The 27,112-nt window shown below is 41.3% G+C and overlaps 1 protein-coding gene across 2 annotated transcripts in view; it reads left to right on the top strand.

The window, feature by feature from the left end:
* HIBCH (3-hydroxyisobutyryl-CoA hydrolase) overlaps positions 1–27,112 on the top strand; it is an 80,052-nt gene that overhangs the window by 34,981 nt on the left and 17,959 nt on the right. For both annotated transcript variants that reach the window (XM_006113317.5, XM_014568603.4), the window contains exons 7-11: positions 6,480–6,558; positions 16,000–16,145; positions 20,087–20,173; positions 22,194–22,252; positions 24,805–24,886. In XM_006113317.5, the coding sequence (XP_006113379.3) occupies positions 6,480–6,558; positions 16,000–16,145; positions 20,087–20,173; positions 22,194–22,252; positions 24,805–24,886 (453 nt within the window). The remainder of the gene's footprint in view (positions 1–6,479; positions 6,559–15,999; positions 16,146–20,086; positions 20,174–22,193; positions 22,253–24,804; positions 24,887–27,112) is intronic.

Genomic DNA, 27,112 nt, shown 5'->3' with positions numbered 1-27,112 from the left:
AGAAAAATGACCGAATCACCAGGCAGATGAAAGGAGCTGACTGGGGCACTCCTCTTTCTCCCACTCCTGTCTGGGACTGCTCCAGCCCAGCTTCCCACTCCTATGACAGCCTTTAGGGAACGTGGAGGGGGGTGGAAGCTCCCCTGCTCCCTCACATTTTGTACGGGAACATTGCTGGCTGTTCCCTTGCTTGCACTCCTCATTCTGGCTGGGGAGCGCAGATGAACCTAGATTTTCTCCAGCTGAGGGACATGCACCCCTTCCTTGACTGTGCCTGCTATAGTGGTCGTGAAGAGGTGCTTCTCAGCTGGCCCCAAACTAGGTAGTACTTTTTTCCCAGGGATAGCCTGCATACTGAACTCCTTTTTCCCAGCCTCCCACCCCCTAGGTGTCCTATAGGGAGGATGTGGGGAGGGAGGGCTGAAGCATTCCTCCCTAAGCCAAGCAATGCAAGGTAAATTTAATATAACATAAACGCTAAATACTGTGATGGGTGGGCATGTGTGTATGCAAACACATACTCTACTACCTTCTGAGGACAGAATCAGAACTGCTCAGGTTTATAACGTGGGTGCTGTGCTAAGAGGAAGTTGGAACCTCCTTGAATTCAAGTGGCCTGTGTGAGGATTGGCATGCTAATCCTCACTAGCCCTCTGAAGTTTTTATGGCATTGTGTTACAGATGATAGCCAGCTGAATTATTATCTGGCCATTGAAGTTTTAAAATATTTTATGCTCACCCTTTAAAATACAGTAATCAAGTCGTCCACTAGTTTGTCGTTTTGTACCTCAAGTATAATGAGAATGTGTGTTGTTGATATTCCAAACTGTAACGCTACTCTTTACAGTCCCTTATATTTATTTCCAATCATAAATTGTTGGATTTGTCTTTGTTCTTGTGTACACTTGTGATTACATTTAATTTACAGGAAACTTCAAATTTGTGAGGTTTTTGGTTTCAAATTTTTTTCATGAAAAGTTTTTACAAATGAGAAATTCCAGGAAAAAATGTTTTGGAAATCCCAACAGCGAGGAGAGGGTTGCTTAACCAACTAAATGGGATTTTATATCCCTGATTGACATGGTCAGTTTGCTCAGGAAGGACAGGTTGGGGGGAAAAAAGGGAGGAGGTGTATTGCCTTATTTATTAAAAAATGTATAAACTTAAACTGAGGTTGAGGTGGACATAGGAGACCAGACTTGTGAGAGTCTGTGGGTAAGGATAAAAGAGGTAAAAAGAGGATAAAAGGATAAAAAACCCAAGAGTGATGTCATAGTTGAATTTACTACAGACCCTCTAACTAGGAAGAAGAGGTGGATGAGGCTTTTTTTAAACTAAAAAACCATCCAAAGTACAGGACTTGGTGGTGATGGGGGACTTAACACATGCCTGGATAGTTTAACACAGCAGGGCATAGATTATCCAACAATGTATTGGAGATACAATTGGAGACAATTTTTTATTTCAGGATGTGGAGAAAGTTACCTGGGGGGAGGCTGTTCTAGATTTGATTTTAACAAACAAGGAGGAACTGGTTGAGAATTTTTAAAGTAGAAGGCAGCTTGGGTGAAAATGATCATGATATGATAGTGTTCATGATTGTAAGGAATGGCAAGAGGGAGAACAGCAAAATAAAGACAGTGGATTTCAAGAAGTCTCTAGCAAACTCATGGAGTTGGTAGGTAAGATCCCACAGGAAGCAAGGCTAAGAGGAAAAAACAATTGTAGATAGTTGGCAGTTTTTCAAAAGAGACATTAGTAAGGGCATGAGAGCCAACTATTTCATTGAAAAGAAAAGATAAGTATGGCAAGAGACTACTACCCTGGCTTCACCAGGAGATCTTGAATGATCCAAGAATCAAATAGGAATCCTACAAAAAGTGGAAACGAGGTCAAAGCACAAAGGATGAATATAAGCAAATAACACAAGTATTAATGGGCTAAATTAGAAAGTTGAAGACACAAAATATGCTCCAACTTGCTAGGGACATAAAGGGTAACAAGAAACTATTCTACAAATACATTAGAAGCAATAGGAAGACCACAGTCAGGGTAGGACCATTACTCAATGAAGAGAGAAAAATAATAACAGAAAATGTGCAAATGGTAGAGGTGCTTAATGACTTCTTTGTTATGATTTTCACCAAGAAGGTTGGTGGTGATCAGACTTCTAGCATAGTGAATTCTGGAGAAAGAGGTAACATTAGGAAAGGAACAGATTAAAAATTACTTAGAAAAATTACATGTCTTCAAGTCACCGGGGCCTGATCAAATGCATCATAGAACACTCAGGGAGCTGATAGAGGAGATGTGTGTGCCATTAACTATCATCTTTGAAAAGATGAGAGAGATTTATTGGAAAAGGGCAAATATGCCCATGTAAAAAAGGGGAAATAAAGGAAACCCAGAAAACTACAGGCCAGTCAGCTTAACCTCTGTCCAGGAAAAATAATGGAGTAAACAATTAAAAGAATCCATTTGCAAACATCTGGAAGATAAGGTGATAAGTAACAATAAGCATAGATTTGTAAAGAACAAATCATGTCAAACAAATCTGATAGCTTTCTTTGACAGGATAAGCTTTGTGGATAAAGGGGATGTGGTGGACGTGGTATACTTTACTAAAATATTTTATATACAATCTTGCATGACCTTCTTATAGATAAACTAGGAATATACAACCTAAGCGAGGCTACCATAAGGTGGATGCATAACTGGTTAGATAACTTTTTTCTGGGAATGGTTATCGATGGTTTATATCACGCTGGAAGGACGTAACGTGGGATTCCACAGGGATCAGTTTTGGGACCAGCTCTGTTCAATATATTTATGAGCAATTTAGATAATAGCATAGAGAGTACACTTATAAAGTTTGTGGATGATACCAATCTGGGAGGAATTGTAAGTGCTTTGGAGGATAGGATTATATTTCGAAATGATCTGGACAAGCTTTAGAAATAGTTGGAGGTAAAATAGAATGAAATTCAAAAAAGTAGAAATGCAAAGTTACTCCACTTATGGAGGAACATTTCAGTTGCACACATACAATGTGGGAAATGACTGCCTAGGAAGGAGTACTGCAAAAAGGAATCTAGGGGTAATAGTAGACCACAAGCTAAATATGAGCCAGTAGTGTGACACTTGCCAAAAAACAAAAAGAAAAAAAAAGAAAAAGAAAACCATGATTCTAGGATGCATTAACAGAAGTGACGAGGAGTCCTGTGGCACCTTATAGACTAACTGAAGTGTAGAGCATAAGCTTTCGTGGGCAAAGATCCGCTTTGTCAGATGCATCTGACGAAGTGGGTCTTTGCCCACGAAAGCTTATGCACTTCAGTTAGTCTATAAGGTGCCACAGGACTCCTCGTCGCTTTTGCAGATTCAGACTAACACGGCTACCCCTCTGATAATTAACAGAAGTGTTGTTAGACATAATTAGTAATTCTTGCACTCTACTTTGCACCTCAGTTGGAGTAGTGTGTCCAGTTCTGGGCACCACATTTCAGAAAAGATGTAGACGAATTGGAGAGGGTCCAGAGAAGAACAAAAATGATTAAAGGTCTAGAAAACATGACCTATGAGAGAAGACTGAGAGAATTGGGTTTTTTAAATGTGGAAAAGAGAAAACTGAGAGGGGACACGATAGCATCTTTCAAGTATTTAAAAGGGGTGTTACAAGAAGGAAGGAGGAAAAAATATTCTCATTGACCTCCGATGATAGGACACATAGTAATGGGCTTAACTCGCAGCAAGGGAGGTTTAGGCTGGGCATTAGGAAGAGCTTCCTAACTCTTAGAGCATGTAAGCACTGAAATAAATTGCCTAGGGATCCTGTGGAGTCTCCCATCATTGGAGATTTTTAAAAGCAGGTTAGACCAACCCGTCATGGATGGTCCCTTCAGAGGTGGACAATAATTTTTGTGGTCATGTGTTGGCTCCGGGCCCCCCTGAAGCAGTGGGGTCTCAGTTGGAAAGAGGAGGAGGAGAGAGAGAGGGAAAAAAATGATAGAGTGTGTGTGCGTAGCATACATAGTGTGGCACAGACTGGGTGTGTGTGACAGTGACCGAATGTGTGTGTGTGTGGGCTAAGTTTCTGAGAAGCCATGTTGAACAACTAGCAGTTCCATATACATGTAGCGTGCCCCTGGCGGGAAGCGAGAGACTTCGCATGCTCCCCTGATCCCAGCTGCGATGATTGGCCTGGGGGTGGGGGAGCATGCAAAATCTCCTTTCCCTCCCCCTCCAAAGGTGCACAGTGCGTAGAGGGAGCCACTAGCTGTTAAAAATGGCTGGCAGTTCCCACTAGGTGCTGCGTGACCCTGGTCAGCGGTGAGAGACTTTGTGCACTCTCCCTTCCCCCAGGACTTGATTGGCCTGGGGATGGGGAAAGCATGTACAAAGTCTCTTGCCCCCCAGGCATGTGCAGCCCTGAGAAGCACATGGAGGGAATCCGTGTGGCTGAGGCTCCTGCAGGAGGGAGCCTGCCCCAGGGACCGTGTTTGACTGCTGGCCAGGAGCCGCCAAAGGTAAGTGAATCCCGGCCATAGCCTGCCTCCAGCACCTCAGCCCCTGCCTCTTTCACCCTAGCCCCTCCCACTTCCTAACTCCCTGCCTCAGGTCACCACCCCCTCTGCCCTAGGTCACCACCCAAATCCTCTGCACACCGCCCCAAATCACAATTCCCTCCCAGACCCTGAACCCCCTGCTACATCCCTCCCCCAGGTCAAAATTCACTCCTGTACCCTACTCCCTCTGGACCCAGCCCCCTAATCCCTGCCCCAGGTCACAACACCTTATTCACCTAAATGCCTCTCAGACCCCAAACCCCTACCCCAAGCTCCCTTCTGCACCCAACCTGTCCCAAACCCTGCACCTTCTCCATAAAGAAGTGCAGCCCTTGACCACTTTCCAAAATCATGGAGTGGTCCCCAGTCAAAAATTATTGCCCACCCCTGCTGTAGAGGGAGAAAAGTAGCCTTCTACATAGCCAGGACTCTTAACTATATAGGACTTTCTAGATCCACGTGCAAAATGGGAGAATTTCAGAGCTCAGACTGCAGCTTAAACCCAGAGGTCTACACTGATTTCAATTTCCCTGCAGCTCAAGGCAGCCATGAGTTTTTAATTGTAGTGTATGTACTATGAATTGCATTCAAGAGTGGAGATGGAGCACAATTTTGGATTGCATGTTCAGTGTTCCCTAAATAAGCATGGAGCTGGTTTTCTGGTTAGGCAGAAGATTCAGAACTTTCTTCAGGGATAAGCTCCTGTCAAGTGCATTGTCATAATTCATTTGGGAGGTCAAAAATCATGCTGGTTGTCAGTTTAGCAATTTTAGTCTTTAGTTTATGCTAAAATTATTCACTCAGTGCTCTTAAGATTGTTCTGTTCTATTTTAAATGTTGGATTATTTAAAAGTGATCTGCAAAAGAAAAGAAAAAATGGGTTTGTTCCTTTTAAAAAAAGGCTTTAAAATCATGTTTTTCTAGATGGGAAAACTTGAAGGATATCTAAAAAGCTTGTGGTGTTGACATTAGAAGTACTGAAAGTGAAATCTAAAAATTGTAAGGAGGTGTATGTGTCATTACTACTTTAAAATTCTGGTTATGGTTTTAATTCCTTTTAAAAACTCTAGGGAGGAAAGCTCTATAAATGCTACACTCCATTTTTTTTATCCTTTCACACGATGCTGAAAAGTTGAGTTTGAATTGACAGTTCTGTATGAACCTGATTTCCAAGATTTTTACACACACACGCACGCGTATATGTAAATGAGGTAAACATATTTTTCCTTTGCAAGTAATTGCTTTAAAAATATTTTCCCATAAAGCCACTGTATTTTAGTTGTTTAAAGTGGGAGACTGAGGGCTTGTTTAAATGGACACTTACCTCACAGCAAGCTGAGCATCTAGTTCAATCTAGGGTTGTGAATCTAGCCCTACTAGTCTGCCTCTCATTACTTGTCCCATGCAGAGCCTGCTACTGCATACTCAGTTCCCCTGTGAGCTTTAATTTGCTCCTTTTTTCAAAGGAGGACAAATCTACAGGCACTAAAAATTCCTCATTGAGATCTGAAGGATCCACACAGACACTTAGTACACAGCAAGCTAGTGTGGGGTAAATTTACATCCCTGATCATACATGTGATCCAAGTTATTTAGGCAAGCCCAAGTGTCTAGATTCCTAGCTTCTATTTGTTGATTCCACTACAAAGCTGGGGGTGTCATTTTACCTCATCTTAACCACCTAATAAAACTTTATCTGAGTTACAAATTTATGACACTTGCCAAATGTTTGTGTCTAAACTATTTTGGGATACTATGTTGAAAGTCTGTGTATAAGATTAAATGTTAAATAGTATTTATACAAATTGAACTGTTTCTATGACATTATTTGGTAAGAAATAGACTTTGAATGAAGCAGTGTGTTTTTGTTTAAACATTTTATTACAGTTTCTGCATTAATACTTTTCTTGGTAGGGTGTTGGTCTGTCGGTCCATGGACACTTTCGAGTGGCTACTGAGAAGACACTTTTTGCAATGCCAGAGACAGCAATAGGTAAAGATTGAATAGGATGTTTAATGTGTTTCAAGTTATATTAAGTTTGTTCATGCAATTGAAAGACGGTGTATTTGATTGAAAGTAGTGAAGGCTGTGAAAAACTTTTAAAGGGATTAGAGGTGTATGAAAAGTACTTCCTATTAAATCAGTGGTTCCCAACTTGTGGTCCACGACGGTACTGTAGGGGGTGGTCTGTGGACAGTTTAAAAACAAGGATCAGGCCCACCACGGCGCTGGGACTTTCCACCAGATGATTCTCACCTGGGGTTTGCCATGACCATCTGTCCGCCCACCGCCAGCTGCGCTGCTGTTTACTCTCCAGCCCGTTTCCCCCCTCCCAGTCCCGTGGTGAACCCGATCCTTACTTTTTCTTTCCTTTCTCTTTTTTTTCCCCCCTCCCCCAGGGCTCCATACCCAACCAAGGGCAGAGTACCAGGGCAGGAGCTGCCTTGGCCATGAGCCATATCCTCCATGGATGGGCAGGGATGGAGGGGGCGGGCGTTGAGGAAGCAGTGCAGGCCAAGGGACATGCTGGCCACACTTCCCGCTGCTCCCCTTGACACAGAACGGCGAAAGGCAAGGAGAGGCTCCAAGCCTGCAGACACTCCACCAGGATAAAAAGTCCAAGTGTGCCAGCGGTTCACCCTGCTGGGCTAGGAAGTGACCCTGGGAAGTTGTGTGGACTCTGCAAGCAAACAAATGTCCCAGCAGAGTCTGAGTTTGCTTGCAGGCACAGAGCCTCTCAGCTCCCATTGACTGAACAGTGAACAGCAGCCAAGGGAGCTGAGAAGCTCTGTGCTCTGCAGTCTACACGTCCCTCAGCCCACGTTGAAGCTGACAAGCTATGACTATACTCTGGAGTTGGCTTTTAAACGAGTCAGTCACTTTTTACCATTTCTTCCTCTCTTTTGAAATGATCATATTACGTGAATATGCCACCCCACTCTAACCGTTCAAAAGCTATTAAAGTGGCAGGAAAGGTTTAGTTGGGCTGCTAGGAAAAATGGATTGGTGGAGCCAATAAAATGTTGTTCAATAAAAATATATGGCACCTCAAAGTTGTTACATTTCAATGTGGACACCCTGTAATATCTCAGTATTGCTATATTTGTTTAGATAACATGAACTATTATACATTTCAAATTATCAAGTAATGGAATGTTTGAAAACGGCTATATTAATGCGGGGAGGAGTGTCTGTAAAATTTTAATAGATTGAAAAGGGGTTTGTATGCTCGAAAAAGTTGGGAACCACTGTATTAAATAGTTAGACTTGGAGCTCTGGACAGAAGGACTAATTATAGTGATACAACACCTACTCTCTCTCTTGTTTTAAATAAAAGAATATTGGAATAAAATAGTTTTGGTAATTGAAGTGAGGGACATATAGCTTTGGCTATAGAAGCAGATACTACAGAACTCCATGTGCCAGTGCATTTTCATTCTCACTTGCTGTTAAATAAGAATTAACTAAACTAAATGGTCAGAGGTTATGATGGTCTATGTTCCAAAACTAGAAACACAGGTGTAATGGCCACTTAACCCACAGCACTGCCTAAATCTGTGTCATTGGGGAGAGATTCAAACTTGGTGCAAGCAGATATAATTCCATTAATATCAGTTAAACTGCACTCATTCATATTAAGTCTGAATTTGTCCCACCTCATTTTGCGAAGTATTTATTCAGTGAAGATAAGTAAATATTTCAATTGCAACACAATCTGTCAATTTTTGGAAAAACAAAAGCATTTTATTCCATTTTCATGTGCCCTATTGGCTACTAAGAACCGTAATATGGATAACATGCTACCAGTTTTGTAATGGTCAAAACAAGAAGTTGGTGGAAGGAATTTGAGAGTGTTTACGTGCATACTCATACCAAGTCAAGTTTGAACAATATAATCTTTAAAGAAGACAGTTATTGTAAAACTAATAGCTGATTCGGCCTAAAGGAAATAAGGTAATGTGGGCACAGTCCTGCAAACGGTGCCTTCAATCCCCATTGATTCCAGAAGGTTGTTAATGATACTCAATTTGCAAGGTAAAGGGAAGAGAGAAATTAGAGTTCACATTTCCCACTGGTAGTTACTGCATAACAAGCAAAATGGCTTATAGTCAGGACAATTTGCAGAATTCATAATGAAGTTGTTACACATTATAAAGGGAACTTTAATATTAAGATTTTTAAAGGATGAACTGATTAATAGGTCCTTCAGGGAGGGGACCTGGCTCTGTGCGCGTGTGTGTGTGCATGCGTGTGTGCAGGAATCAGGGTAGGGGTTGGGGAGGCTCAGGGCAGGAGGTTGGGGTACAGGAGTCAGGGCAGCAGGCTGGGAGGTGTGGGGGGTGCAGGGCAAAGGGGGTGCAGAATTCAGGGCAGGGGGTGGAGGACTCATGGCAGGGGTCTGGGAGGGTTCACTGGAGCCACCCATAGAGGTGAGGATGGCACTGGAGCTGCTAGCCCCCCTTCTCCTTGGGGGGGAGGGGGAGAGGAGGCTGTGCGGACTTAGTCCTGTGCAGCCCCAGCCCCTGCAGCTCCTTGGGGAAGGCTGCATTGGTGGTCCCTGGAGGTGCTCCCTGGGATGGGTGCTGGGGCTGCTGAATGGTGGGGTTCCTTTCATCAACTGCTCGGACCAACAGCTGGGGAGGGATTTAGGGATCAGGAGGAACACTTACCGTGGCTAGCAACATGAAGAGCTCTGTCCACTTTGTTCCTGGTGTGGCTGCCTCCCGTGGTCACTCTGAAGTAAAACTTTCCTGTGCTTGCTGCCCCCAGTGTTCATTGCAGAGCATAACTGTCCCTGTTCACAACCACCTCCCTTTCTGTGTTATGGATTCCAGGCACACCCTGTTTCCCTGGCACAACCAAACCCTGACCTTGCTTTAAGTTAGGATAAGAGGAAGCTGTATATTGAATTTGGTGGCTCCAGCTCTTACCATTTAGGAGGAGTTCTTGAACAAATGGACTCACAGATGGATGAACAGACTCATGGACAGACAGATGTACCAGTGCGCTTATATAATCTTGTAAACAGTTCAGAAATGGACCTTTCATATAAAGCATGGCCAAAATAATAATTAAGACAAGTTGTTAAATTAATCATTTTAGAAATAAATAAATAACTTAGTAATTTGAATTGTCTTCAGTATTTTCCCAGATACAAAACTCATCTATTCTTTTGAGAAGTGGATGCTCTCAAATTAAGTGCCTTGTTTCCAAAAAGGGGTGCACAGATCTCATCTCTTTGTGAAGTTTAATTTGAGCAGGGGATTTAATTAACATTTAATGAAAGTGCTAGTATAATGTGAAATTTCCACTGTTACCTTTCTTTTACATTTATTTTCCCATCATCCCATTTCTTTGTACAGTCTTTCATAAAATAATGTGTTCTATTAGCAGCGCTTGACAATTTAGGTAATCTGCTCGCCACGGGCAAGTAGATTATAGCCCGGCACGGTGCTGCAGCGCATGTGCAGCGCGGTCCGCGCATGCGCAGAATGCTGAACTGCACGGCTGGCGAGCGGGGCTCACTGCGGCTTGGTGAGCCCTGTCTATTAGTATTTTCCTTTCATAAATAGGATCTGCTAAAAAGGAAAAAATACATTGCACAGCTATTTATTAATGTGGTATCCCATTGTGCCCTTACCGGAGAAAAGTTCTGCAATAAATCTTGATTGAAGTATTATAGTGGGAGCTTAGGACTCTCCTATATGGTTATGGTGCTATAATCCACTTTTACAAATAATTCAAGAGAGCACTGTTCTAGAGAGAGAGCTTTTCCATGTTTGTTCAAACTTAAAAAACCTTCAGGGAGTGACCAAAGTTCTTTTTACCTTATTGCAATCTTTTAAACCAGGGGACCTCAACTTTCTTTAAGGCCTCCACAACATGCTATAAAATCCTTATGGTCATCTGAGCCACAACTGGTTTTTCTCCATGTAAAAGCAAGGGCCAGCATTAGGGGGGTAACAAGCAGGGCAATTACCCAGGACCTCATGCCACAGGAGGCCACGTGAAGCTAACTTGGATTGCTCAGGCTTTTGCTTCATCCCTGGATGGTGGGGCTTAGGGTTCTGGCTTTCTGTCCTGGGCCCCAGCAAGTCTAATGTCAGTCCTGCTTTGAATACCACTGCTTTAAACCAGCCTTCCCAACCAGTCCCTCTCTCCCTTTCCCTGGGAAATTAAGTGCAAGACAAAATGAAAGCCTACTATTAATGTAACATTAAAACTGTGAAATCAAGCAAACAAAAAGGTTTACAGTTTTGTTTGAGTCTAAATTGTGGCAGTGGAACCACATTGTACTTGTGTGGAATGTTTCATCCATCTGTCCCTTTTTAAATGGAAACCTTAATATATTTCTCTGTACTACTAATGTAGGCCATAAAACTCCATTATGAAATCTTTTTAGTGTGGAGACTAAATGGGACTATAGATGCTTCATTCACAATTATGACATCCATATAACTACTGCAGCAAATGCTTACATGCATAAATAATAGTGGGAACATTTACAGTGGTTTTTATCTCTTTTATTTTAATAAGATTGATTAGTTGGAAATGAGGAGAGAGCAAGAACCATACCACAAATCAGCTTTTCATTGACTGCCAGTAAGTGCTTCAAGGACCCAAGTTTAAGAACTGCTGCTATAGTCTATACTGAGATTGCAGTATGTTGAGTTTATACTGGCAACATTAATTTTTAGAATTCACTGTCTTTGAACTGCTTGAATTTGATTTCACAGGATTAATGCTAGTGTGCTGCATTTCCACCTCTGACGAAGACTGTACCCTTATATTAAAGGGAATAATCAGATCTTACACTTCAGAGAGTAGGCTGATCCAATAGGGCTACAATGTTGCCATGAAGTCACAGAAATTGTGAATTTGAGTAAAGTCCATGAAATCGTGGAAATGGCTATGAAAAACATTTGATTAGGCCTCCAGAGAGGCATTGCAGCGGCACTTGAAGTCGAAGCAGTATTCAGATTTGGTGCGTCTGCTTCTCCATGTACGGAAATGGATGGGCAGAACCTGAGTGGCACTGCAACTCTGTCCACCAGGTCACAATGCCTGCACTGGGGCCAACACCTGTAGGACAGAAGCCACTGCTGCCAGGTGAGCTTGTTCTTCAAACCCCTGCCGCATTAACCTCACTTTTTGCATATATTCTTGTGTATGTTGATGGGGCGGGCTACCTTTGATGACCCTTCTGTGTCTTATAATTCCCCCCTCCTGCTTGCACCTCTGCTGTGAAGTTTACTTAACAGTTTGTGCTAAAATTGTAACCTTATTTACCATAGGGGTCAAGAACAAAATAGGCACTCTTTGTAAAGCATTGTATAAATGAGTATGTAATGGGCTGAGATTATCTCCTAATGGTTAGAGCACAGAACCTAAAAATCTCATGTTGTATTTATGGCTCTACAAGTGACTTGCTCTGCTACATTCATAGAATCATAGAGCTGGAAGAGACCCCAGGAGGCCATCAAGTCCACCCCCTGCCGAAGGCAGGACCAATCCCAACTAAATCAATCCAACCAGGGCTTTGTCAAGCCGAGCCTTAAAAACCTCTAGGGATGGAGATTCCACAACCTCCCTCAGTAACCCATTCCAGTGCTTCACCACCCTCCTAGTGAAATAGTTTTTCCTAATATCCAACCTAGACCTCCCCCACTGTAACTTGAGTCCATTGCTCCTTGTTCTGCCATCCATCACTACTGTGAACAGCCTTTCTCCAGCCTCTTCGGAATCTCCCTTCAGGAAGTTGAAGGCTGCTATCAAATCCTCCCTCACTCTTCTCTTCTGCAGACTAAACAAACCCAAATCTCCCAGTCTATCATCATAGGTTATGCGCTCCAGTCCCCTAATCATTTTGGTCGCCCTCCGTTGGACCCTCTCCAGTGCGTCCACATCATTTCTATAGTGGGGGGCCCAGAACTGGACACGATACTCCAGACGTGGCCTCACCAGAGCCGAATAAAGGGGAATAATCACTTCTCTAGATCTGCTGGTAATGCTCCTCCTAATGCAACCTAATAAGCCATTAGCCTTCTTGGCTACAAGGGCACACTGTTGACTCATATTCAGCTTCTCATCTACTGTAATCCCCAGGTCCTTTTCTGCAGAACTGCTACTTAGGCAGTCTGTCCCCAGCCTGTAACAATGCTTGGGATTCTTCCATCCCAAGTACAGGACTCTACACGTGTCCTTGTTGAACCTCGTCAGATTTCTTTTGGCCCAATCCTCTAATCTGTCCAGGTCACTCTGGACCCTATCCCTGCCCTCCAGCGTATCTACCTCTCTCCCTAGCTTACTGTCATCTGCAAACTTGCTGACGGTGCAATCCATCCCCTCATCCAGGTCATTTATAAAGATGTTGAACAAAACCAGTCCCTTATTAATGAAGGGATCCTAGAAAGGGCTAAGGGTCTATGGCAGTGGTCTCCAACCTTTTTAACCACAAGATCACTTTTTCAATTTAAGTGAAATGTAAGATGTACCTCAAATCCAAATACCCTTGCCCTGCTTCTACTGGCCACGGTTCCCCATTACTGATCAGTGGGAGCATGTGGAGAAGTGCGTCCTGTGCCCCAGAAAGGGTTTGAGCATTTTTATGTTCTCCTAAACCTGGGTTTTTTTGGTCATCCAAACCCTACTCCACTTAACCTGCATCTGGAGACCCCCTCAACCCAGACTACCCCCATTGTACTCAAACTCCCACACTGACAAGCCCCACCTCCCTGCACCACCCTGAGCCCTTATAGCCAGATCTTCATGCTACTGACTCGCAACTAGCTGAACCCAGACTCCTCCCCACCAAGCCCACTCCTTAGTTTCCCTTTGAGATTCTAGTACCCAAACCTCTCCCCTGGGCCCCAACCACCTTCACCTGGAAGCCCCTGCAGAGTCCCATTGCCCCTTTGCCTAAGACCACCCCCTCCAACAAGCCTCTGCGAATCCATCTCCAAAATAAGAAAAAATTATGGAAGGGGTGAATTTTAAGAATCACTTAGAGTTGTAGACATCCACTCCCAGGACAGAGTTGAGTGTAGGGAAGAGAAGGAATTGAAGGAAAAGAGGAGTATGAAGAGTTGAATAGGATTCAGTAGTTGTAAGACTGTTTTTTGGGGTTGTGAGGAGAATTTGGTTAGTGCCAGAAAGTAAAATATTGATGTAGAATACTTCTGATTGTTGTGTCAAATGAAAGTGCTAGATGGAAGGAGGAGAGAGGATGGGGCACACTTGGAGGAGGAGGCAACGAAGAGCCTGAGTGGAGGGTTGTGGGAAGGGGCAGAGTGGGGGCATGGCCTGCAGCGGACGGAAGGGTCGATAATCCCTGACAAAATGAGAAGTGACACATTTAAAGCAAGGGCACATGTGAGGCACATAACATTGAGAGCCATGCACTCCCTCTGCTCCTTTGTTACTTTTACCAGCAATTTAATTTGCTCCTAATAATGGATCACTTTGTGCTGAAAAGGCATGATAAAGAAGGATAATCAAGTGCAGTGCATTTAGTCTTATTTTTGGGGTCATGACTAGTGCACATGCCCTATTTCGGTCTTGCAGCCAATTGATATGAAAGAGGGCCAATCATACATGTTGGTTGCCTAGTGCTCTCCTAGATACTGTTAAGGAAGAAGAAGTAGCTCTGTTGGGGAGATGAGGCTGAAGGAAGATCATTCTGACAAAATGACTAATCCTGCACTAAGTTTTCTAGATCTGAGTTATAGCAGTTTTCCTGAATGACCTGTGTAATGTGTAAATAGCCTGTTTTTGAGGTTTACAGCAATTGTTTTGTGTCCTAAAGTTTGTAATTTGGGGGTAAAATTATAGCTTTCTATCAGAATGTAATTTAAACTCTTTCCACAGTTCAAAGCATGTTAATCCCTCCATTCTGATAAGTATGTTAGGTTGTGTTTATTTTCCTACACTTTTCAGTTATTTTCTATTGTTCATGTATTTTATTTTTCACTCCTAGACATTTCACTCCTCATTTCTCCACAAAATTTTACCACAAGGTTCTAGTTCACATCAGTAACATGTCTGATAATTTGCTTCATCCTCTTACTTCTGAAACTGATATTAGCATATCTGCCAAGTATGGAACTGGAAACAGATGACAAACTCCGATCTGCCTCTTGAGCAACAAAATAGTTTGAGCACAATTTCTAATCCCAATTCTGATCTTTGGCTTGAACAATTCACTTAACATGTCTGCATCTGCTTTACTATTTCTAAAATAAAGTCTTTGACATCTACCTACAGTGCAGAGGTGTTACAACGTTTGACAAGTGTTTAGAAAATGCAGTAACGTTGTTACTAAGTTTTAGAGTTAGAAGCAAGGCACTTGAATGCGCTCTTCCCTTTTTTCAATCAGTTATTTATAGCTGCATCCATCTCAGCTTAGGGTACCAAGTTCTGTGAAGCTTCCTTTTGGACGTAACGTTTCTGTGTTCGCTACGACATCAAGAAGGGATACAGGCATTGGGCTGTAGATCAGTGATAAACAACTGGTTTTGGTTGGAGTCATCCTGTAATGATTGGGTACTACTTCACTATGGTTTCTGTAAAGGAAAATCATGCTTTACTGATTTATTGGAGTTCTTTGAGGGGGCAACAAGCATGTGGACAAGGGTGAATCCAGTGGATATAGTGTACTTAGATTTCTAGAAGGCCTTTGACAAGGTCCCTCACCAAAGGCTCTTAAGTAAAGTAAATTGTCATGGGATAAGAGGGAAGGTCCTTTCATGGATTGATAACTGGTTAAAAGACAGAAAACAAAGGGTAGGAATAAATGGTCAGTTCTCAGAATGGAGAGAGATAACTAGTGTCCCCCAAGGGTCCATACTGGGACCAATTCTATTCAACATATTTATAAATTATCTGGAGAAAGGAGTAAACAGTGAGGTGGCATTTGTAGATGATACTAAACTACTCAAGAACGTTAAGACCAAAGCAGACTGTGAAGAGCTTCACAAGGATCTCACAAAACTAGGTGATTGGGTAACAAAATGGCAAATGAATTTTAATGTTGATACGTGCAAAATAATGCACATTAGAAAAAATAATCCCAGCTATACATTATGGATGTTAAATTTAGATTTGCAACAATTTACAAATATTTTTCTTTGTGTTAATTCTGTTGTGGGTTATTTGGCAACAACATTGCTAGGTGTTTTATAGATGTATAAAGAGAAATAATTCTTCTCTCGAAAAGCTTTGGAGTGGAGTGAGCAATGATGTTTGCCTTATCTGTTGTGAATACTTGCCAGAAGGAAGGACTAGATTTTGAAGGCATTGTGGAGGAAGTGCATTTTAGGGAGAGACTTGGCTGAGAAGATGGGTGACTGGCAGACCAAGTGAAAGAGGGTTGGTACAGGCCTTTTCGACCTTTCCTTCACATTTTTCTTTTCTTTTTTTTCTTTCCAATTTCAGGCCTTTTTCCTGATGTAGGTGGAGGCTACTTCTTACCAAGACTTTCAGGAAAGATTGGCTATTTCCTTGCTCTTACAGGATTTAGATTGAAAGGAAGAGATTTGCAAAAAGCAGGAATTGCTACACACTTTATAGAATCAGAAAAGGTAAATAAATCTGTCACTATATCCTTTGATAATAGGTCAGTGTTAGATTTACTTGAAGCTGTATTTCTTCTTTGAGCAAATATCACAGCTTAAACTTATTTTTAATTATGTAATTAAATTTAGCCTCTCAAGAACATCCATTGATGGAATATTGCTATTATACTTTCTTGGTGTATACAGGACCATGAATCCCCATTTTACCTTCCTACCTCCAGTGAGATGGACTCTTGCTTGTGGTAGCTGTATATCAGCTCCCTTGCACAACCAGCCCTTCAAGCATCTTCCAGTGGCTCCACTAGACCCTACTTTGTCTTTCAGGTTAACGCTTACTGTACCAAACTCCTCAAAAGCATTTCCCTGTATTATCCAACCCCGGCCACTGAATACTCACAATAATTACCAGCTAAACTGTGCCAGAGAGTTTACCTGTACTACAGTCTGCTTATAGTGAAAGTAAATGTAAGTTTATTAACAAAGATTAACATTTAAGAGATTGCACAAGGATAAAAGAAATGACAAATAAAGAAAAGTACACTCATCTTGGAGTCTAAATGCAATTCTAATGCACTGTCACCTAAAGCTACCTCCTACCCACACTACCTGTCCAGGAGCCAGAAAGAGTTCTGGAGTTTTTGCTGCTTCAGTGGAGGATTACAAAATGTCTTTGTGTTCTTGTGTTTCCCCAAAACTCATTCTTTTCTTCTTCCAAAACAGGATGGCCCTTGTGTCCCCTTCCTGGGGCATTGGCTCCCAGGTGTCTTTCCTTACCATTAAAAAACAACAAATAGTCAGGTAGCACCTTAAAGACTAACAAAACATTGTAGATGGTATCATGAGCTTTCGTGGGCACAGCCCACTTCTTCAGATGACAGAAGTGTTGGAAGTCCAGATCCAAGAAAAAATAAGGGAAGTAGGGTGGGGCAAAGGAAAAAAAGACACAGTGAGTAGATAAGCTTCATAAGGATAGTCGAGTTAGTCTGTAACAGGAAAAACTTAAAAAAACAACAAATAATCTAGTAGCACCTTAAAGACTAAATAAGGCTGATAAGAACCATTAGTTTGCACTTGGAAAGGAAGATGACCAACAGCAGATTCTGCACGGACATCAAGAATGTTTAACTATTTAGTCTATGAGATGCTACTAGACTATTTGTTGTTTTTTAAATTTTTCCTGTTACAGACTAACTTGGCTATCCTTCTGAAGCTTATCTACTCACTTGTCTTTCTTCCTCCCCTCCATTCCCCTCTCACCTCTCCCTCCCCACATCCCTCCTTCCTTTATTTATTCTTGTATCTGGACTTCCAACTCTCCAGTCATCTGAAGAAGTGGGCTATGCCCACGGAAGCTCATGATAGTTTTGTTAGTCTTTAAGGTGCTACTAAACTATTAGTTGTTTTTTAAGTTTTTCCTGTTACAGACTAACTCGGCTTCCCCCTGAAGTTTTTTTCCCCTACCATTGTTTGTTTCACTCCCCCCACCTCCCATCAGCCATTTTTCCTGTTTTGTCATATGTAAATTGGGCTTCCGTGGTGTTGACTTTACAGTACTTAAACCATCCCTTTGTCTGGCAAAAAGAGTTGCTCAGCTCTGCTGAGGAGTAACACCTTAAACTATAAGGACATTTTTCAGTATGTAGACATAAAATATAATCCACATATACATTCCAAAATGATTTAAATAACCACTAGTTGTGAGTCAAGATCTCACATGACTTTTTTTTTCCCATGGATAAATACTATAACAGCAAAGTGTTTGGGTAGTGAGTTTGTCAGGCATTGAGATGTTAGTCACAGTGGGCCACATTTTTAAAGCGTCTCTTAGGAACAAAGTGTCCAGGCAACTGTGAGTACTAAACTGAGTCATTTATGTGCACAACTGACCACTCGAATTCAGTGACTTCATTCATATGTGCAAATTTTGTGAGCAACATTTTCATGGCCCTTTATATTAGCGGTATAATACGGGACATAGCACCAAGAGGACAGTACAGAATATCTTATGGGTCTAGTTTCATCTTCTGTACCTGATCCAATAATTCCCTGTTGCAAATCAGTAGAGATGCTTATCCTGTACCTTTCTCTAACTCAGGTAGATCTTGGTCCAGAAACACATTCCTCACAAGAGGCATTGAGCACTGCCAGTTCCCAGTGAAGTCAGTGGTAATTAGGTGCTCAGCACATAGCAGACCCTTGTTTTTATATACAAACATTAAATTGATATTTTGCTGCTGAAAGTAATTTAATTATGTTCATCATTGGGTTGTGGTAACCAGTTTTGAAAACTTCCATTTACTAGATACATTAATTAGAAGAATCTACTACTGCTTGCATATGGGCAACCAATAAAAAGTATTCCAAGCCCACACCCGAACCCTCATGAGAACCAAGTATGATTCTAGGTGATGGTAGTTAGGAGATGGGCTATTAAACAGTTAAAAACACAGGGAAGAAATGAAGTCAGTCAATTCGCTATCTTTAGTTTTTTCCCAGTAACATATGTAGATCTAGATATCACAGACATTTTACTTAGCTGATTATCTTCCCACATTAACAATCTCAGAGAAGCCAATGGAAACTAGTGATGTGCAGTGTATATCTGTGAGTGTTTGCAAGGTTGGGGTTTGGGGGGGGGGGTTACAGTTGTCTGGGGGAGAGATCTAAATCATCAACTAGTTTGGTGAGATCAGTGAATAAGATTGTGCCCACCCCTTGCATGTATGAATAAGCCGGCAAGAGAAAACAACTAGCCTTCCCTACTCTCTCTTTCTCTTCACCTCTGTACAGTGACACTCCTTGCACTCGGGGACGAGGTTCCATAGGGCCAGCTCAGCTACTAACATAGTCCTTTCTGAAATGGGTCAGGAGGGTGCAAGACCTTGACTCTGCCTTCTCATCTGTACTAGCAGAGCTAGGTAGGTGCCTAGGGTATGTAGCACAGCATCAGGACTCTTAGCATCCTCTCGAGCTCTGGGAGCTGTTGTCTGCCTGCTCCATCCACAGTTCTTAGCGTATCAAAGGTTATGCCTCAAGGTCACCCCCTGAGGTGTGGGTGAGCACCTCCCTTACCTCATAATGTTGTTCCTTGAGCAACAGCAATCCTATGGTCTGAAGAATAGCCCTCCAGCTGTACATGTGGCAAGTGCACCTTCTTTTGGGGGGTTGTAAAATACAGCCGGTCCCCGAGTTATAACCAAAGCTGTCGTAAATGGTGGACCCCGAGTTATGAATTCGATCCGCGCTTACAAACAGCGAAGTTGCGTGTAACTCTATGGGGTCCAGCTTGCAAACGAACTGAGTTACGACGAATTGCTTGGTCCGTAACCGGTTCGTAAGTCGGGAAGAAGCTGTAGTCCAAACAAATAGCTTTTAGACTGTCAAAGCAAGAGGTCCTGTTCCTCATGAAAAGGGGAAAGTGGCTTTCAAGATCCACAGAAAAGTCTCTGTCCCCATCCTCCTATGCAGCTAAAGAGTTAGAACTAAGACAACGACAACATCACTTCACTTCTCAGTGGGCTCAGGATTGTAGTACTTTACCCTCTCTTTAACACAGCTTGGGGCTCTGGGCTGAGAACTCGAGATCTGCATGATTCAGGACCGTACCCCCTCCAACTGACCTTTTAAGGGCTCATCCCCAGTCCTGAGAAGTTGCACAGATGCAGCAGGTTGGGGCTGATTGTCTTTCATGATGGGCGGTGATTCACCACACAAAGGTTGTGCTTAGGAAGAGGCCTTCTGTATTGGTCCCTGAAAGTACTTAAATCCAGACTGCATAGTTTTCAGAAGTGCTGCGCATCTTCTACTCCCATTGTCTGCTTGTCACCTATTTAAATCAGGTCACAGGAGACTTTAATCCAGAACTGTCAAAATAACAAAAATCTAGTTGGAAATACATTTTATTCCCGTTATTTTAATTTGCGCCCCCCCCCCCTTTTTTTTGGTAGCTGCCTGCTCTGGAGGAAGATTTGATAGCACTAAAATCTCCTTCGAAAGAAAATGTTGCAGATGTACTGAACACATATCATATGAAGGTATCTATTGGCTAGTTACAACCCCAAACTTTATTAAAGGGGCAACTTTTAAGTGAAATAATCTTATTTACATGATCCTCATTTGCTGTTTGTTGGTATAGCATCTACAAAATGGATTCCCAGCCAATATGCACTATTGCAAGATGTTAATAATTTATATATTAGCATTAAATAACTGATTAAAATTGAAGGAATTTTAAAAATCTGATTTACTTTTCACTACTTTTTGCATTTCTTTCCATTTGGATAATGAAGTTAGACTGATTGGTTTTATTTGGTGGTTCTTGTCTACTTGCATAATGGTGCTGAACATGCAATTCTCTAAGTGCTAGGTATTACCTATTCATTGCTTTTCAGCATGATTTGCACTGGCATCTGGGGACAGCCACTGACAGAATGAGACTAGAACTGTGGGTGGCACTGGGTATAGGGGAAGTGGCCATGAAGTCTGGAATTGCATGGATTCAGTGGCTATGACATTCCACCACATGATTCAGGAACAGCTATTCCTGCCTAAACACCAAGAAGTCATGTGCAAAGTCTAAATTTGGAGCCCAACTTCTGTGATTAATGATGACCCTTGAACTTTTGCAGCCCAATTTGACAATGTTACAAGCTTGTGTATATTAACAGGATTAGACTCTTGATATGGTCTAGTGAAATGCATTTGGAGCATTAAAGCAATGCATGCTTACTATAGCTAAATATTGCTAGGTTATTTTCCGAAGGGCAAGTTCATAATTCTCTGAATGTTTATCAAGTTTTTTGGGGGTAAATTTTATTTCATATCAAACAACTAGAATAGGATAGATTTCCTTGTTACAGGCTGCATGCATGTATTAAAAGGCTAATAAGCTGCACAGTACTTCTTTCAAGAAGGGACGAGGGAAGCCCTGGTGCTAACTGCCACTGAAATATCTTTGAGAAAATGGAAACTATAAGACATGAGAGCTAATATGTTGCTATAAAGGACAATGCAAACTGAGAATTAATAGAATGAAAGCTGCACCTTGGCAGTCATTGGAAATAAGAAGGAATCTATTTGAGATTCAGCTAGCATCTGTGAGACAGCTGTTTGTATCCTGAGTCCTCTAAGCAGGCCTAAAACATTTGTCAAGAGCTGTAGTTGTAATGAATCACATCTGGCAGTCTGTCAATACCAGCAGTTAATGTGAACCAATTAATGCAAAAAGTGGACTAAAATCATCCTGGACCACGGCTGTTGCCAGACCAGAATGTGTTGGTCTAGAGAGGTTTAACCTATATGTTTATTGATGCAAGCATACCTCATTATCCTATAAGTTCATGAGATATCCTGACATTAATACTATAAATCAAAACAACCAAATGTGTACAAAAGAGAAGTTTTATTCTTTATAAGACTGAAAAATAAAACTGATTGGGATAATCCAATAAATTCCATTGTACTAGATTTCCTTAAGGAAAACCCCATTTCAACTAACAGCTTCTTATTTTCCTCCTTATAAATGGACATATTTAAAAAAAAATCTGTACATACTTTTGGCTTTAGATATGGGTCCCTAAGAGCTGGTGTACAGGCAAGCTGACTCAGTATCTGGCATCAGCCCTCGCTGTGGCGCTGCATTACACTGGTGCAGAGCCGCAGCAGGGGTTAATGCCAGGTCCCAATGCAAGCTAGGACTGAGCCAGCTTGTCGGCCAGCCCGCTAAAAAAATTTACTTGCAGAGCTGCCGGGGGAGGGTTATGTGTTTGCATGTAGTTGATAGTATTAATCATTTAGTCGACTACACTGTTATATCCCTAGCTCAGAACTAACACTGCATCATGAAATAATAACTTTACAATGTTCAACACACAATGAAGAGTTTGTACATACTATAAAATGTTTGATTAAGCATGGTAAATCAGCATTAACTGATGCAGCTGCATAGGCTTTTCCGTAGCGCAAATCAATATAATATTTTAGTGCCAGTGATGGACTTTGAAAGTTTTCCAACAGAGACAGAATCAAGTAAAAGATGTATTTTCTTTTAAATAGTGCAAAATTGATGAAGAAAAACAGTTTGTACTTGATGAACATATGGACAAGATTAACAGGTACTCAGTCATTTTTCTGTCTTGCCTCTTCTGTGTGGAAGATTTGCTGGTAAACACTAATATTAATGTTTACTGGATTTAACAGGTTATGTAATAAAAAAGGCCTAGTCTGTTTATCGGGGTTTTTTAGAGCTTCTTATCTGGTAGACTTATTACTTAATCTGTGTTTGCTACATAATAACAAGTGTTCTTGGCTGATTTACTGATAAAAGTAACTTTTGATGAATGTTGCTATACCAGTTAAACCCCTTAGTTTATTAGCATATGTCACCTTAGCATAGTACATAACTAACTGCTATATAACACATTAAAAGAAAGATACTTGAAAATTGGAATTGAGAATTTTGGAGCGTAAGGGACAGGTAATTCTTTGGGCGTTGAGATGAAGCTACATCTGTGACACTTTGGGACAGGTCAATACGAGAAAGAGTTGATGAATGGAAGACGGAATATTAAGAAAAAAACCTAGTAGGACAGATTTATGAGAAGCTGAAATAACTAAATATATATTTAGCTTGAATAACTGAGATGAGACTGTTCTTTACAGATATTTTATGGGTATAAACAGCAGTCAGAATGAAATTGATGTCATAGGGACAGCTGCATTTCAAATACATAGACGAGACAAAAAGTAGAATTTTTAGAATGAATATTAGTATCTTATCTGAGGCTTATTTGAATGTGAAATAGTCTGTATCAGAGCCAGCAGCACGAGGGGTGGGAAGAGCAGTAAGCCGGCTCCCTGCAGGCACCAGCAACCCCCCCCCCCCATGTAAATGTCATATGCTGAAAATTTCAGCAGTTACATGTTTAATAAATGCTTTTTAACATCCCTAACTGCCATATCATCTAGGAGCCCCAGTTGTAGACCAGGGTTTACCAGTGTCTGATTACACTAGGGGTACGTCTATATTATATGCTTCTTTCGAAAGAAGCTTTTTTGAAAGACTCTTTTTAAAAAAAGCTTCTTTCGAAAAAGATATCGTCTAGACAGCCATTACTTTTTTTTGAAAAAGCGATCCACTTTTTTGAAAGAGAGCACCCAGGTAATCTGGATGTTCTCTTTCGAAAAAGTTTTGTTTGCAGTCAAGAACGCCTTTTTTCAAAAAAGCTCTTTCGAAAAAAGATGTTCTTCCTCATAAAATGAGGTTTACCGCTGTTGAAAAAACTGCCACTTTCTTTTTATTTAATTTCGAAAGTACATGACAACAGTCTAGGCGCAGGTGAAGTTTTTTTCATAAAAAGGCCACTTTTTTCGGAAAAACGCTGTAGTCTAGCCATAACCTCCATGTTGCACAAACACGGAAGAGTACCTATCCCCAAAGAGGGAGAGCCTAAGAGTTACAAACACCAGAGTTATGAACTGACCAGTCAAACATACACCTCATTTGGAACTGGGACAATGCAGTCAGTCAGTCAGTCGAGAGAGAGAGAGATACACACATGCACATGCGAAAATAGCAAATACTGTACAGAACAATACTGTGTTAAACACGAAAACTACTAAAAAAATAATTTTAGAAAAAGATTTGATAGGTTAAGGAAACTTTCTTTGAATGTTTCATTGAAGATGGTCAAAAGTAGCATTTTTCTTCTGCATAGTAAAATTTCAAAGCTGCATTAAGTCCATATTCAGAGGTGAGCTTTTGAAAGAACAACCATAACATTTTGTTCAGCGTTACAAACATTTCAGCGTTATGATCTCCATTCCCAAGGTATTTGTAACTCTGAGGTGGCACTGTAGCTAGTTTTGTGGGTTTTTACATTCAGGATGTAAGATTCCATTTAATTAATTAACTGGTTAAATGTTAAGTTGAACCAGTCAAGTGATTAAACGGGCGGGCAGGCTGAAGCAGCCCCGCACTGTGGGCAGAGGCTGCTTCTAGCCCAGCTGCTTCCGGCCCCGTGCTGGGCTGACATCTCTCAGCCTACACGGGCTGATAACAGCCTCGTGTGGGGTCGGAAGCAATGGAGGATGAGAGGGGAGCTTTGCACAGGGCTGGAAGCGGCAGTGGGGGGCTACAGATGGGGGGCTGCTCCCAAGTAGCAGTTACCCATTCACATCCCTAGTTGACCTTGGATAATACCTTGGATACATGTAACTTCTCCCATATATGAAGGGGAGCATAGAAGAAATCACAAAGGTATTTATTTGGAAGTTTAACAGCTGGGTGATTGGAGATGGGAGCTGTCCTTTCAGCACCGAATAAGAGAGGACAGATCACAAAAGGCCTTGAAAAGGAAAACATTAGACAAGTAATTTATATTTGATGTTAAAGAGAGGGAGCCCAAAGAGAGTGTGAGATGGTCAAAATGGACTAAGAAAATGATCTTTGCAGCTGCATTCTGAATAGGTATGAGTAGAGCAAGATTTTATTTCTCAAGGTGAGAAAAAAGGATGTTATCGTAATTGAGAACAGATAGTGTAGGGAATCAGTCTTGTGATTTACGTTATTAAGTTTTTAATGTCTGAGTTCTCATTACTTCACAGACAGAAGAAGGGGAAATAAGATATTATGTTTAGTCATATGAGGCCTTTCTTCTTTTTTTAGTCTGTTTTCAGCAAACACCATGGAAGAAATCATTCAAAATTTGAAGCAGGATGGCTGTCCTTTTGCTCTTAAGCAGCTAGAGGTAAAGTTTAGTTGTATACATTTACCTTTATTAAATCTTAAGGTTTGATTCTGATCTCACTTAAAGTTACATAAGTCTGGAGCAAGTGTGTTAAGATGTGTGGAATTACGGTGTAAACCTGGTGTGATAGCATGCCCAGGTCCTTAAGATCCAGGAGCTAGCTAGTCCTGCTGATTTTAGGATTTAGTCAGCAGGACTAGCCACATGTTTAACTGCAGCTACAGAACCTATGTCTTTATATTTATTGTAAAATAGTTTTGCACTGCACAGATTTTCCTACACAAGTATTCCTGACCATATAAACACCTCATGTCTGGCCATGATCAAAGATTTGGTGTTAATAGAAAACTTTGTACTTCTCCATTTGTTGCTCTGGAATGATACATATTTAATAAAAAAAGTCAGATTCAGTGTTTTCCAAAACCTCTCTTGGAACATAGCAAACCGGTATTTTTTCTTTAAAAACAAGTGGTCCTGTAGCACCTTAGAGACTAATACAAAATATAGATTGTGTTATGAGCTTCTGTGGGCACAACCCACTTCTTCAGATAACGAGTGGAGCAAGAAGCACAGAGACACAAATTTAAACCAGAAAAAGGAGAAAAGGGGAAGGAGAAAAGAAAAAAACCTGCCAATTGGTGTCCATGGTAAATGACACTAATAGAGTGGGCTGTAAATATCCGATACTTAACTTCTGATGTCATTTGGGTGTTGATTATAACGGCCCATCCAGGAAATGTCTTTGTTCAGTCCCTGAATAAATGTCAAATTTGCATACGAAGGCCACTTCCACAGTTGGTCTCTCTAGTTGGTTCCTGAAATTATTCTGCAAGAGAATCGCCACTTTTAAATCCATTAATGAGCATTGTGCAGGTTAAAACATTCACCAATAAGTTCCTGTGTGATACCATTTTGAATATCTGGTTTGTGTCCATTAATCCTTTGTCGCAGAGACTGTCCAGTTTGGCCAATATACATGGCAAAGGGACATTGCTGGCACTTGATGGCATATATCACATTAGAGGATGTACAGTTATACAAGCCTCTTGATGTGGTGGCTAGTGTGGGTAGGTTCTGTGATGATGCCACTTGTATAGATGTGGGGACACAGAGTTGGCAACGGAGTTCATTGCAGGGGTAGGTTCCCGGGTGAGTGTGTTTGAGGTGTAATGTGTGGTTGCTGGAAAGAATTTGTTTCAGATTAGGGGTTGTCTGTAGGTGAGGATTGGTTTGTCTTCCAAGGCCTATGAGAATATTTTTTTCAAAAGGTAGTAGTCATCTTTTGACTACATCACTTAACTTTGGATGTAACTCTACTTACAAAAGTCTTACTACATTAATTCACCAGCGCACTTCAGACTCAACTACTCAGAGAAAAAGTATCTGTTCACTTATTTAGTTAGTCATATGGAATCTTTAAATTTTCCTTCTCTTGTTATTCTAGGTATTTCTACCCTGCTTACCTGTGAAAAACTGTCTCAGGATCCATTCAAATATTGCTTAATATTGGATAGAATTCTCCTGGAAAACTTTTATGCTAAAGCAGGGTTATAGCAAAGGGTAGAAATGCTGCTTTTTTTTAAATTTAATATAATACATGTCACCTTCTCACCCTCCCTTGATCCTACAATATATAATACATCATATAACAGTATCATTAACTTTCCTAGGCAAACTGTCTGGAGAAATAAGTGTCTTAAAATTATCAAATGTACCTGACATAACAGATGTAATTGTCTGTAATTACTGAGGTCAGATTAGAAGATCACAATCGTGCCTTCTGACCTTGGGATCTATAATCTTTTAACAGCCTCACAGCTGTGAGGTGGACAGCCCTTGGTGGGGAAAGAACAAGTTAGGAACTGTTTAGAAAAGCTAAACATACACAAATCCATGGGCCCGGATTTAATACATCCGAGAATACTGAGGGAATTGGCAAATGTTGTTGCGGAGCCTTTGGCCGTTATCTTTGAAAACTCGTGGAGATTGGGAGAGATCCCAGATGATTGGAAAAAGGCAAATGTAGTGCGCATCTTTAAAAAAGGGAAGAAGGACGATCCAGGGAACTACAGATCAGTCAGCCTTACCTCAGTCCCTGGAAAAATCATGGAGGGGATCTTCAAGGAAACCATTTTGAAGCACTTGAAAGAGGAGAAAGTGATCAGGAATAGTCAACATGGATTCACCAAGGGCAAGTCGTGCCTGACCAATCTGATTAGCTTCTAT

This window comes from Pelodiscus sinensis, chromosome 7 (assembly GCF_052426305.1).
Source record: "Pelodiscus sinensis isolate ZL-2025 chromosome 7, ASM5242630v1, whole genome shotgun sequence".
Lineage (NCBI taxonomy): Eukaryota > Metazoa > Chordata > Testudines > Trionychidae > Pelodiscus > Pelodiscus sinensis.
The sequence above is the reverse complement of the archived record's forward strand: the minus strand, read 5'-3'. Positions and strand labels throughout refer to the sequence as shown.